At 42.8% G+C, this 14,265-nt stretch overlaps 1 protein-coding gene across 1 annotated transcript; it reads right to left on the bottom strand.

The window, feature by feature from the left end:
- Window positions 1-305: 305 nt before the first annotated feature.
- LOC309676821 (histone H4) lies at window positions 306-643 on the bottom strand (the record flags this gene model as incomplete). Its single annotated transcript, XM_082489468.1, has 1 exon — window positions 306-643. The coding sequence occupies one exon, from the start codon at window positions 641-643 to the stop codon at window positions 332-334; it is 312 nt and encodes a 103-aa protein (XP_082345594.1). The 3' UTR covers window positions 306-331.
- Between the last annotated feature and the right edge of the window lie 13,622 nt (window positions 644-14,265).

Raw genomic sequence — 14,265 nt, 5'->3', positions numbered from 1 at the left:
ATTATCGGAGCACAAGGAAAGAAAAATCCTGAACCCATTAGATTCCATTACACTGATACCGAAACTAATAGCTTTGATTCCTTGATCTACTTAACTCGGATGGCCTCTAGAGTATTACCAATGCATAGTTAAAGTATTTGTTTTTTTTTTTTTTTAAGACTTTTCTATAGAACAGCTTAATAACAGTAACGATTAATTAGCAAATACAAAGCCTCAAAGCACGTACATCTCTTTTAAGACTTTTGAAGCAACACAGCTCTTTTGCAGTTAAAGTGGGTGGCTCTTAAAAGAGCCTTTGGGTTGTCGAGATGGTGCGCAGAGAGAAAAGGCTTTAGCCGCCGAAGCCGTAGAGAGTGCGTCCCTGGCGCTTGAGGGCGTAGACCACGTCCATGGCCGTGACCGTCTTCCTCTTGGCGTGCTCGGTATAGGTGACGGCGTCGCGGATCACGTTCTCCAGGAACACCTTCAGCACGCCGCGCGTCTCCTCGTAGATGAGCCCCGAGATGCGCTTCACGCCGCCGCGCCGAGCCAGGCGGCGGATGGCTGGCTTGGTGATGCCCTGGATGTTGTCGCGCAGCACCTTGCGGTGGCGCTTGGCGCCCCCCTTGCCGAGCCCCTTCCCGCCTTTGCCTCTGCCAGACATGATGGTGTTCAATCCGGCGATACGCAGCTGCCGAGACTCTGGCGCCGCGCGGGTATTTATGTGTTGTGGTCCGACCTGGTTGGGGACTGCAGAGCGTGGGGGGGGGGGCGGGAGGGAGAGGGGGGCGGGGTTCCCGCCAGTTTTTTTCTGCCTCTGTCACAGGGCGTGATGGAACATGGCTTACTGTTACCTGTTAAACAGCGCTACACAGGAAACAAAAAATTACACCCACCCCATCCCCCGTGAACGAAAAATTTCCAACGGTGTACACGTGCGGAACAATTAGAAGGGTTTCTTCCCCTCCCTGGATTTGTATAAACCCATTTGCTGTGCGTAGATGCGTGGGTTTTATTTTCTTGCAATGACTGAGGTTTGCTTGCATAACTTTAAATTCTCATTATTTTTACGCTGCTATTCATTTAGCATTTAGTTTTATTTGTGTTCAAAGCTCTATAAACTTTTTTCCAGAAATTTTAATTTTTTGATACCTCTTACTGGCATTAGGGAATCTTCCACAGCACCTGTGCTGTCAGTTTTTCTAATATATTAGCTTTGTATTTTGCTTTCCACTTCCCATTTCTAAAATGGGGAATTTTTAAATGGAAATTTCTTAAATGGGAAGTTTGATACTCTCTTCTGATTTTTATACAAGCAATTTTGAGTCTGTAAGCATGTATTAACCAGAAAGCAGAATAGAATCTATTTGACATTATTGCCTTTATATAGATTGGGACTTTTACTAATTTTGCTCATTTGGAGTTACTGCTGTGGGGATTTTTTCCCTTATTTTTTATAAAATGTCCTTTAGTATAACTATAGATTTAAATTTCTGCTACCCTAATTAGTAAGAAAATCACCTTTCTCTTGTACTGCAGATCGAGCTTTTCAATCTTTAGCTGCTGTATTGTGAGTCTAAACCAATACTGGAAACAGACAAGATTCTGAATTTGTAGTAATGAAAGTAAGGAGCAATCGTTGTCTAAGGATGTTACAAATGTCACAGTACAAGGACATCCTGAGCTGGAATAACTAACCCATAAGGAATGGCTTCATTTTTTTCTGGAAAAAAAAAAAAGGCTATAATTTTATTTTCTTTTGACCTTTTATGTAGAAAATGCAAACATAATTTCTACATACTCTTCTAAAGTATGCCATATTAGAACACGTAGTAAGTAGTTCATATCTGTTGTTCTGCTAAACTGGGAAGGAGTAGCTTCCTTCATTCCTTTTAATTCCATCATAAACCCAAAGAAGTGTTTTGCTTTCTATGGTCATATTAAAAGCTTAAAATAAGAGCTCATTATCCTAACATCTCAAATATTGTTTCTAATACTGCCCTTAGATGTTTCCATGGTCAATATCAAATCTACGTCTTTTTGGATGCTGGGGTTTTTTGTTTGTTTGTTTTGGGGATTTTTTTGAGAAGAGGATAACAAATATGGTTTAGATGGCAATTTTCTTCTCCCTAGCTAGTCTGCATCACTTCAGGAAAGGAGTATATTAATAAACATGGGAATGATCTTTGCTTTTCCCCACTTCCGATAGGAAGCAACCCTCGCTGAAGTCTTCTAATCAGTTACTGTTCTCCGAGCAGAGGCATTCACTTCTTTTACCTTAGGCTGTAGCAACTGTGCTTCATGTTGCAGAGCTGCAGAGGAAGGCATAGGTATAATAGGAAGCTTCTTTAGATTAGGTGTAGTCCCAAGCGCACCTCCTTTCTCTTCCTGGGAGGAGTGAATGTGTGAACTGAGTAAGATACTGGGGTTTAAAAAATGTATTATGCTTGCTACAGTTCTTGTTTATACAGAACTGATAGGTCGCAAACAAACTCAAGCCTTTTCTGCTATAACTACCCTAAAGAAGTATTCCAGAATAGTTTTGGGGTTCTTTTTCATTATAACAGGCTTTCTTTTCTTCACTTATTAGTGCCTCACTAGCAGCAGAACACCAAATTTCAATATCCCTCTCATTCTGCTCCCCAACCCCTGCCCGTACTTACTAGTGACAGTGCTCAAGCAACAGCACTTAAAACTTTGTTCAATTAGAACATTGGCTAAGAACAGATTCAGAACAAGATGAAATCGAGGCAGATTTGATTTGGCGAGATAGAGGCAAATGACTGAGCTTCTAGTGTAGTGAGCACACTTTGCTGTCTGTCCCCCTGATTTTTACACTCAGCTTTTGGTTTCTGTTTGTAAGTTTTCAGATGCCATGCACCTGGGTTTTGCATCCTCTAGGTAATTAAGGTGATGTGTTTTCATATGCGTTTAAGGTTTAGGACAGTAAGATAGGGCTCCTGTAGGGTATTGTGTATCAATAACCTCAGGGTAATTAGAATGCACAGTTATTCATTTAATCCTAATGAAATGCTAATATTTCAGGCTTCAAGTTTTAGACCAAAAAATTTACTGTCAGACATTGTATTGTAAGAATATATATGAATAAACCTCTGGAAAGGGATTCATATTTTTCAAACTAGTAGTTTTGAATTTTGTATGAGTATTGGACAGGTTTTCCTATTCCTTGTGCTTTCCACTCACTGGCAGCTGGCGCGTCATTCCCTATTCAAAACATTCTGTCACTTTCAAAGGAAAAATTGAATTGCAATCTGTCCTTTTGTAAATGAGGCAGGTTGTACAGACCCCTACTTTGCACTGTTATCGTGCTCCTGTGGTCTGCCACACCGAAAACATAGCACATCTCATCTGGACTATCTGGGGGAAAGAAGAAAATCGTTCCTTTGTACTGAAAACCCGGGGCAATTTTGGCAGGTCAGCACACCCCCACAGTGGAGGAGAGCTCAGAGGAGAAGCGTAAAAAGACAATGAGCTTGAGAAATAATGTGCTGTAAAGAAAGCTGCACTTATCTCAACACCAGGGAGACCGGAGGGTTACCACGGTTTTAGATAAAACAGCTGCCCCAGTGAATCATCAGGTTCCCTCAGACAACGAACAAATAACAATGTCTTCTTGAGCTACCAAGACCAGCATGAGGGGCAGGGAGAACAGCGTATATGTGCCTCAGCTCAACATAAAGTATAGCAACTGGACAATAAATAAAACAAAGTTTGAAGAAGCGACGGGCTTGACATGGTTCCAACCAACGTACTCCTTCCCAGCCACTGGGGAGGCCCAGTAACGTGACAATAAAGAAACCAGTAATGTTTGCACTGTGATTCTACTGTATACTGTATATTGCAAATGCTATATTATGCTTGTGATGCAATTTCAGTACTTTGCTGTATCACTCTGCTATATCAAAATCCTATGTAACGCCAAATATGCTCAATAAGGAAATTTGACATTAAACACTGTAATATCTAAGAGAACCTGGTTGGAGAGTATTCAACTCTGACAACAGGGAGATGTGATCGACTGAGATCTGTCTCTATATGTGGGTAAGACTGAAAACTGCACAAGATCTGACTTCGTTGGCACACTTGAGGCTTCTAAATCTATCCCAGTGGTCCTCGCTCTCTGCATCCCTGTGGCCACACATCCCACCTTCGATCCAGCATGTAAGCCGCGTGACAAAGCTGAGCTTACTGAGATCGAGAACACCACGTGATTTTGGTAAGAAGTATTTTAAGCACAGAAAGGTTTTATCTTGAGACAGGCCCAAGTCAACATTTGCATGTGTGGCTTTGCCATTTGGAAGGAATCTCCTGTCAGTCCCATAGTTGAACACGTGGTTTATGTTGCTTAAGTAAAACGAGCAAAAAAATGTCACCTAATGTTTAAATGTCACAGCTATCAGCTTCCCAGTGTGTTGATCATATCTATCTATTTGATAAGTATGACAAGATTTCGGAGGAGCGTGATAATGAATTTAGTCTGATGATTAATCTTTTGATAACATCTCTCCTTTCCCCTTACTGAGACAGTAAGAGGTGGAGACCCCCATTCTCACCTTTTTATTTAAAGGCTCCCCTCGATCAGAGATACCAGAGGTTGAGCTGCCGCCCTGCTTTGGACTGTTTCCAACCTTCTTCTTGCTGCCAAGCTCAGAAACTACACAGGGACTGACAAATCACGAAAAGACCTCTGTGGTTGCCCATCAGCCTGGGCTGAGCCTTTGAGGATGCAGTTTGCCCCATGCAGAGAGTGGCTTCTTACAGACCAGAAGATGATCCATTCAGGGGCAAAATCTTCCAGAAGTTGTCTCGCTTTCCCCTGCGCCGTGCCAGCTGCAGGCAAGGGCGAATGCATGTTGGCTGAGTCACCGTTGTGCTGCTCTGCAGGAGCTGGATGCCATTTCCTCATGGAAAATGACATCACAGGATTAGTCTCCGCAACAGCGGAGCGCAGGAAGGGACGCTGCACACGCATTTCCGAAGGAATGTTGTGTTTGGCAGGCACCGACACCCAAGCACTCGCGTGGCCCTGCCACCACTCGCACCTCCTCCTCACCAGGCCAGATGGTTCAGGGTTCATTTCAAAGCACTGCTGTTTGTGCTAGAATTGCAGAAATACATTTTCTGGGGTGTTTGTCTCACACAACAACGTAGCAGCTGTCAGGACAGATGTCCTCAGCCAACCTAGCATGACTCTGGAGTAGTGAGTGTGATGTGCCTCACTCTGCCTTGGAAGGAGAAGGCTTGCATGGGCCTCATCCTCACCACACCATGCACAAGCTGCAGCCTTGCTAAGATACGTAGGTCCCTCTTTTCTCCATCATCAAAGTTTTAGGAAACATCCACTTATGAGTTCTGATTACAGCCTAGCAGTTCCCCAATCTACAGCCTGTCTGCTCCCTCGTCATGAGCAGGGTGCTGGCAGGCTCATCGAATAGAGAACTAGAGAGTTGGACAGAGAGGAACCTAATGAAATTCAACAAGGGCAAGTGTAGGGTACCGCATCTGGGGAGGAATAACCCCCATGCATCAGTACAGGTTACAGGCTGACGTCCTGGCGAGCAGCTCTGTGGAAAAGGACCTGGGAGTTCTGGTGGACAACAGGATGACTATGAGCCAGCAATGTGCCCTGGTGGCCAAGAAAGCAAACGGCATCCTGGGGTGTATCAAGAAGAGTGTGGCCAGCAGGTCAAGGGAGGTCATCCTCCCCCCTCTACTCTGCCCTGGTGAGGCCACATCTGGAGTACTGTGTCCAGTTCTGGGCTCCCGAGTTCAAGAAGGACAGGGAACAGCTGGAAAGGGTCCAGCAAAGGGCTACAAAGATGATTAGGAGATTGGAACATCTTTCGTATGAGGAAAGGCTTAAACGCCTGGGTCTTTTTAGTCTGGAGAAAAGAAGGCTGAGGGGGGATCTTATCAATACTTTTAAATACTTAAAGGGAGGGTGCCAGGTAGGTGGGAACAGCCTTATTTCAGTGGTGCCCAGTGACAGAACAAGAGGTAACGAGCACAAACTTGAGCATAGCAAGTTCGACCTAAACATGAGGAGGGACTTCTTTATTTTGAGGGTGGCAGAGCACAGGAACAGGCTGTCCAGAGAGGTTGTGGAGTCTCCCACTCTGGAGACATTCAAAACCTGCCTGGATGCCATCCTGTGCAACCTGCTGTAGGTGACCCTGCTCTGGCAGGGAGGTTGGACTAGATGATCTCCAGAGGTCCCTTCCAACCCTGACGATTCTGTGATTCTGTGAATAGCTGGTGGAGCTGAATAGGTCTATGAAGAAAGGCTGGAAGAACTCCCAGACCAGGTTTGAAGTCTTGGGAAGATAGTAATATACTCATTTCCTCATGTGAAGCTGGTTTAGGACATGGAAGAGAAAGAACAGGGTCAATAACCTGCAACTCAGGGCAGGGGCACCCCTTTGCCCATGTTGTTTTCTTCCTTGTGCTCTGGGCTTCTCCCAGGAAGACAATCAAGGATCAAGCCCAGTCAGACCTCTCCAACAGGCACGCCAGGCAGTTTCCCAGGTACAAGGTGGTCCATGGAGTTCAGAGCTCTATACCACACCATGCAAATCTGCTCCTGCTTTTGGGTAAGGGGCAGCAAGCAGCAAACCAGGTACTCGGCAACTACAGCTGATACTTGACTGCTTCTCTTAAATCATTACTTTGCTTTCTAAACCGGCATTAAAACAACACAGTCTCCTGACACATCAACCGTTGATTAAGCTGGAAAGATGTATCATGAAAGCACAATGTTTCCTGCGTAGCCAAGACTGATCAGCTCCTCTCCTTGCCTGGGCTCCAGCAGACCTGCACTGGGCAGTAATTTTCCCCGTCGAACTCTGCCAACTCTTGCAGAGTTGTAAGTACTTAAGAGCAGCTGAAGCACCGTCTGTCCAAACAGTCTCTCTGGGGTGTAGTTTTCCAAGTAATGAATCCGCAGTGGGCACCCCTGTAGGAATGTCTTGAATTTTGTCTTGGGCTGCGTTTCTGGAGGAAGCCAAGTCTGGAAAATGGTGACATGTATTGTGTCGGTTTCTCCAGACCCTACTGCTGTGCTTTGTCTTTGTTACAATAATACTTGGTTGGAAAACCAAATACTTGGCTTGGAAACCCCAGCTGCTTACAGGGGTTTATTTATGCTTAGGCTCTGGACACAGAAGCAGGCTTGCCTTTAAGGATCCAGCAGTTGAGAAAGCCACCAAAACCCTCAGGTTCCATCCAGGTCAGACCAGTCATTTCCCAGCCCATGCTTCATGTGCAGAACTTCTCTTTGACAAACTGCACAAGATTTCCTTCGGCCTATACCCTGGGTCTCTATTAATTGAGTGTCTTACTTTCAGCTCTGTCTGACCTCCCTAACTTGGTATCATCCACACAGGCTAAGGGTACATTCTTTCTTATCATCCAGGTTGTTATTGAAAACACCGATTATTATCAAGTATTCATTCAGCCCTGGGACATTCTTTTCTTTACTGAGTGTCCACAGTCACTAAGTTGTTCTCTACAGCCCTTTGACCTTGTTCTATAGTCAATTTTCAAACATCTAACAGGCTGATGATCCTGCCCATACTCCCTCCAATCGCAAATGAGAATGCTGTGTGAGATCCTGGGCTGCATCAAAAGAGACATGGCCAGCAGGTCAGAGGAGGTGATTCTTACTCTACTCTACTCTCGTGAGACCCCACCTGGAGTACTGCATCCAGTTCTGTATCTCCCAACATAGGAAAGACATGGACCTGTTGGAGCGGGTCCAGAGGAGGGCCACAAAGATGATCAGAGGGGTGGAGCACCTCTCCTATGAGGACAGGGGTTGTTCAGCCTGGAGAAGAGAAGACTCCAGGGAGAGCTCATTGTGGCCTTCCAGCACCGAAAGGGGGCCTACAGGAGAGCTGGGGAAGGACTTTTTACAAGGACATGTAGTGATAGGACAAGGGGGAGTGGCTTCAAACTGGAAAAGGGTATACTTAGATTAGATATTAGGAAGAAATTTTTCACTACGAGGCTCATGAGGCGCTGGAACAGGTTGTCCAGAGAAGTTGTGGAAGCTCCATCCCTGGAGGTCCAGGCTGGATGAGGCTTTGAGCAACCTGGTCTAGTGGAAAGTGTCCTGGTCTATGGCAGGAAGGTTGGAACTAGGTGATGTTCAAGGTCACTTCCAACCTAAACCATTCTATGATTCTGTGGTTGCAAAACCCTTATTAAATGCCATGTGTATTGTACACCACTCCTCCCCTGTCTGCATAGATTCTCTCTAATCCACAGTTCTGTGATAATTACCAGTACCTAGACATCAGCAATTTTTGTTGCTCTCCACCCATCATGAGGAGTCAACTGAACACATTTTATTTCTGACAGTTGCTCAGTCTCACTGATTCTTGGAGGTCCCGCTGTCTTCCCAGGTAACATTTTCTGGCGTGTCCCTCTACTCCATATTAGAAATTATTTCCTTACTGCTAACTTGCTACAGCAAAGAACATTAGTTATTTTATTTCCTACAATGTATACCGAGGAAAGATGACTTCTTCCTCTTCATGCTTTAAGTGTTTGAGAAGAAAGTTCAGTTTTTAGCCTTCTCTTTGGGAACTCCAACAGTATGTGCCTTTCCATTAGGGAATACTTCTTAGACCTCTCTGATAATTACTGTTGCTGTCTTCTATGTATTCTTCTCATTACCTGAAGTTAAGTACTAAAAACTAGGCCTAAAACTCCAAGTGAGACTATACCATTCCTGACTAAAGAGTAAGATCATCTTCATGCTACAGAGTCAGATCTTCATCTGTCTTGTAGATGGTGTCATTGTGTTCCTCTCCTAATACCTAGTAGCATACTGTTGTTGATTCATTGTCATAACTAAAACCTGAAGGTCCAGATCTACCAGGTGCTAATCAACTTCTACTGCCCAATATTTATAAAACTTACATATGTCTTTCCAGGTGAAGTATCCTACGCATTTTTGAAGACAGTGCCTCCCATTTATCTGGCATTTTTCAATACGTAAACTGTCCTCCATCATTCTAGCATTTCTTTGCTTGTTGGCACCCATTGTACTTCTATAGATGCCCTGTAGACTATCATTCAGATCATAAATAAAGTTATACCAGGTCTGGGACTGATCCTTGCAGAACTCTGTTTGGTACAGTATTTTTATTTCATAGTTGACAGTCATAAACATTTAAATATAACTTTCTGCCCTGGGGGGAGGCGGGCCGTGGGTTGTGCTATACCAAGTTTTAGGTATGATTACTGATTATTAATTTCAATTCTAATATTTTTCTAAAATGAAATACAATGAAATGAAAGGAAAATCTGCAGTGTATCAGCCAGCTCTAGGGAAACATTACAATCTCTACTGAGAGTCTTTCTAAAGTTAATTTTGGAGCAAGCCAGTTAAACGTGGTTTTAAGTTCTTCCCTTATGTGTTAAAACCGATGTCTGTTTTGACTACTGTAAAATCTTGATTTTATTCATGTCTTCCTTGAATTCGGCTGAGCTGGTAAATAGTACAACTCGGTATCAATGAAGTATTCCTTCCCCAGGGTGTGCTGAGTCGGTAAACCTGAGCAATGCAGAAATCTGTGAAACAGAATGCCTTATCACGTGCTTAGTTCTTGCCCATATTTTTCAGATGCCTTAAGAGTAACAGAGTGGCTGCACAGGCTGGGCGAATTGTTGGGTCTACCGCGTACTGTGACAGAAAAACTTTCAGCATCCTATTTCCCTTTCACTCAGCACGAAGGGCTAGAACTACCTTTGATAGCTTAGGAAATGGCATCTAATAACACGTACATCCTGAGTGCCACTGAAGGGGCAGGACGTAGATTTTCTGTATCGATGGCCTAGTTTCCATTTCCATCTCTGACTGAACCAGTATTTGCAATCTGACTCACAAAGAAAGAATCGTCATTTGTCTGTGTTGTGCACCCGGGAGAAAAGACAGCATGTGACATAGGTTTAGATACCATATATATGTTGGTTTTTTTTTTCCCGGGCACTCAGTGAGAGTTACAGATAGGGTTACATTTTCACACGTTCACACATAAGACCCCAGTATTCCTTCATCTTTTTCTATTTATCTGCTTCCTCTTTTTCTTCAACTGAAAACAATACAAAATTTATAATCTACATAACTCAGTAGAACAAACTCCTGATCATAAATGGGATCCCTATGTTTAATAGTGCTGCTGCTACTGCTAATCATAATTCTCAGTCCCAGAGATGGGTGGAGAGAAGTAAAACCTGGTTACAAGAGGATCTCTGATCCACAGGCTTTCAGAAGCTAGAAGGAATATTTTGATACTTTAGGCTTTCATTTTCTGGACAGGCAAGGAGATTTTGAGGCTGATTCATTAAAATGCATTCATTAAAATTCGCTCATTAGGAATTATCTAACAGTTATGGCAGGCAGGAGAGTGAACTCTCCCCACCTTTTGATCACCCCAGAATGTAGGGATTTTTTTTTTTCTTTTTAAGTGGCAGTTTTGTTAAGACTCCAATCAACCTTAACAAGTCCTACAGTCATGGACAACATGACCACTGAGCGAAATCAGGGTAGTTCAAACCGATCTTGACAAGCCTTGAAACTAAGTATTGTGTGAGAGGTAACAATGTTTTTAGAAATTAACTTTAATTAACTACCAAAAATGTAAAAGTGGCAAGAGCATCATTTTGAGTCAATCTGTACATAGGTTTCACAACTTAATCAGGAGAAGTATTATTTGCAAAATAGTCCTAAGGGAAATGACCGTTTCCCTCCAATCAGCACTGGTGAGACCCATCTGGAGTGCTGTGTTCAGTTCTGGGCTCCCCAGTGCAACAGAAACATGGATATAACTGGAGTAAGACCAGTGCAGGGCCACAAAGATAATGAAGGGACTGGAGCATCTCTCCCAAGAGGAGAGGCTGAAAGAGCAGAACCTGTTCAAGCAGAAGAAGAAAAGATTCAGAGGAATCTTATCCATGTGTTCAGATACCTCATCAGGGGAACAAAGGAGACAGAACCAGAGGCTTCTCAGTACTGCCCAGGACAGGAGGCAATGGGGACAAACCGAAACACAGGAAATTCTACTTAAACAGAAGAAATTTTTTTTTGGACCAAGCTCCCCAGAGAGGTTGAAGTGTCTCCCTGCTCTAGCTGACCCTTCTTTGAGCATGGGGGTAGAACTTATTGCCTTAGGTGTGAGATTAGAAGGCAAGATAGGGTTTTTTTTTTAGGAATCATGATTGTTCTAATAGTGAAATATCAACTATATATTTTTGTTAGCTTACTTGAAGTATATATCTAAAAGGATACAGGCTTCTTCACTACTGACAGCCCTTTGACATCTTAACTCTTCCCTACTATATAAACTTTGCAATTGCTGAATCAGTATTGTCAATATAGTTGCACCATGTCAGAGACTTGACTGATGTCTTTTTATCTTCGCATGGTGTTTTTATTATTAACGTTGAGAGTGATTAGTGGAATGTCTACAAAATCGTTCTTTGTCAAGAAGCTAGCATGCTTCACTTAGAAGATCGTCATTTCTCTGGGTCTTCACGATGCTAACAATAGTAATTGTGATTAAATGAGTGTAGACTTTCAGCTAAATTTGACTAATCAGCTTATCTGGATTGTTCTCCTCCTGCAGTCTGAATGTCTCATCTGCCTCTATTTGTCTAATGTCTAATCTGTTTCTCCTCCATGTGGAGCTTCTGTCTTGATAAGAACTGCTATACAATTTTAGGAATGACTTCTTACATTATATGTGAACTATTTTTATTTTGAAGATCCTTGCATTAGAAAATGCACTCGCATTTTGTATGATCTTCTGTAATCTGCACTAGCACCTATACTGCTAGGCAAAGAAGGAACCCAGGGCACGTTATGCGATGATGCATGGAAATTAAGTTCTGTTTTAGGGACATAAGGGAATGCATTTTAAAGAGGCATAAGGAATTGGTTTGAGGTTCTGAGTACGAGATAAACAGAGCCTGCATTTGGGCAGGGTGCTTGGAAAGGAAAAACAGGTGAACTTTCAATCTTTGCTGCTTGATTGAAGTTTAGTATAAAAGTCTAGTATAAAAGGTGTCTCTCCACATGGAAACTGCAAACAAATTTTATTACCAGCTCACTCTCTAATTTTTTTTCCAGATAAGGTTTCTTGACAGTAAGAAAATTTCTGTGTCAGTTTGAAAGACTCTACCACTGATTTGCTAAATCACATGGTGGGATGCTTGCTTGGCTTTCTCTATTTTCCTTATCTGTGTAACACCCAGGGCAATATCAGTGCTATTTCTAAGGTTGATTGTGATGTGTGTCTCTAAAAACTGAGAAAATTTTTTTTTTTTTTTTTTTTTGCTGCAGTGTTGCATTTAACAGCTATTTCCAGCAACGCAAATCTGAAAATCGTTCAGAGCTTCTGGCAAGTTTATTTTATCCAATTAACTAGCAAATGTCACTACTGGGGCCAGGGGGGGAATAATCCTAGAAAAACCTCCCCTTTTCACACCACCTCATATCTCTAAAAAGAACCCCCAAAAACAATAAATAAAATCTCGTTTTGCAGAAATGGTTGGTAAGACCAGGAAAATTCTCACCACTCAGAAGTAGGCCAGGAATAATGCTCAATGCGGGACAGGGCCAGTTTGACGTTGAGGACTAGGTACAATAAAGGATGCTGACACATAATACTGGAAGGCAACTGCTAAGTCTTGCAGTGTCACAGACTATTAGGAAAAAAAACCCAAAGAACTTCAGAAGTGTAACTCAAAATAGTCAGCACCTGAAGGAAGGAACTGTTTAAAAGACAGGTGGATTTACTCGGACCTATCCAGAACTAAAAGTGGGAGAAGTCCTAAATTCCGCTCCTTGAAATCCTCCGTTCACGACCTTCTTCCTCTGCTTTCTTTACAAAAATGGAGACGGTCTTGTCCCTTTAAAACTTGTCACAGAGTAGGGACAGCAATGCCTATGTGCTGTGGGTGGAGTTCAAGTCACTGCCGCTACTTAGGGAGCGAGAGATCTTCCTCCACCTCTCTCTACCTCCTGTCTTTAACCTGCAGCCTGTCTGTGGGGGAGGGGAAGGAAATCTCTCCTCTTCTGGTGGACTGAGAACAGGTTTACAAAGCCCAAGCTTGAAGGGAAACTTGCCCAAATGTGTGAACGTGAGGGATGGAGCTGGTGAAGAGGACCCATTCTTGGGGCCACAGCTGCACTCTTCCACCAGCGGTTACTGTCCACTCCCAGTTGCTCCCAGCTTCCTGACCACTTTCAAGTGTAATAAACTAGATGTGCAGAGATCTAACACTAAATCAAAGCTACAGAGATTAAGGCACGTTAAGCTTCTTTCAGTCCTCATTCTCAGAAGAATGTGCATTAAACAGACCTGGATAGATGACAACCCTTCCCGGCTCTGTCTTTTGTATTACAGTCTGATTCTGCCTTATGCCCATCTCCATCCACTTAACCTGGAAAAGAAGCATAATGCCCTCATTTTGCTACCAGCAACTGCCTTTTTACCTCTTAGAAAAATATTCCTACAGCTCATTTGGGTTACCAGCCTGAGCTTTCCAACTCTATGGCTCCCGTGGATTTGTCCTACCTGTTTATGTCATAGCGATGTCACGTTCACACGAGGAGCGTGGCAGATTTCACAGCCCGCTTCAATATGCCTTACAGTCTGGTTTTTACTGTGGGGTACGGAAAAGCCTAATTTTTCCCTTTCTCTGCTTTTGCCTTCCTGTCCTTCTCTCTTTCAAAGTATTTATTAGTTGGCCTAAAAATAGAACTAAAAGAAAACATGAAAAAGTGACCATTCATTGTTTTCACTTTTGTTATTCTAATGTACCCCATTTTTCCTTGTAATTTTAATCGATCTCATTTCAACTAAAACTACTTGCTATTAAGTATAACTTAATTCTGCCTTCAACATTTAACATATGAAAATAAATGTCAGGGCCTTTTGCAACATACTGCTTATCTTCTGGAATCTCAAATTCATCCATCCTAGAAAAGACGCTCCTTTGCTGAAATAGCCCGCTGATGTTTTGCATTACAAGTTTTTACAAAGTACAATGGGGCGAAATATTAGGTTTGGGCTTAATTTGCTCTTTTCAACCAAGGGGAAAAAAAAGCCTGTTGGTTTTTTGTTGTTGCTGTTGTTGTTGTTTTAATTAGAAGCAAATCGAGGCTTTTGTCTTCTGATTGAATAAAAATTATCCCAAACAATTCATAGCAGCCCTTAAAAAAAGTAATTAATTTTTGTTGTCACTTTGTGAGGGCTT

Source organism: Vanellus vanellus, assembly GCF_965231255.1.
Source record: "Vanellus vanellus genome assembly, chromosome: 1".
Lineage (NCBI taxonomy): Eukaryota > Metazoa > Chordata > Aves > Charadriiformes > Charadriidae > Vanellus > Vanellus vanellus.
The sequence above is the reverse complement of the archived record's forward strand: the minus strand, read 5'-3'. Positions and strand labels throughout refer to the sequence as shown.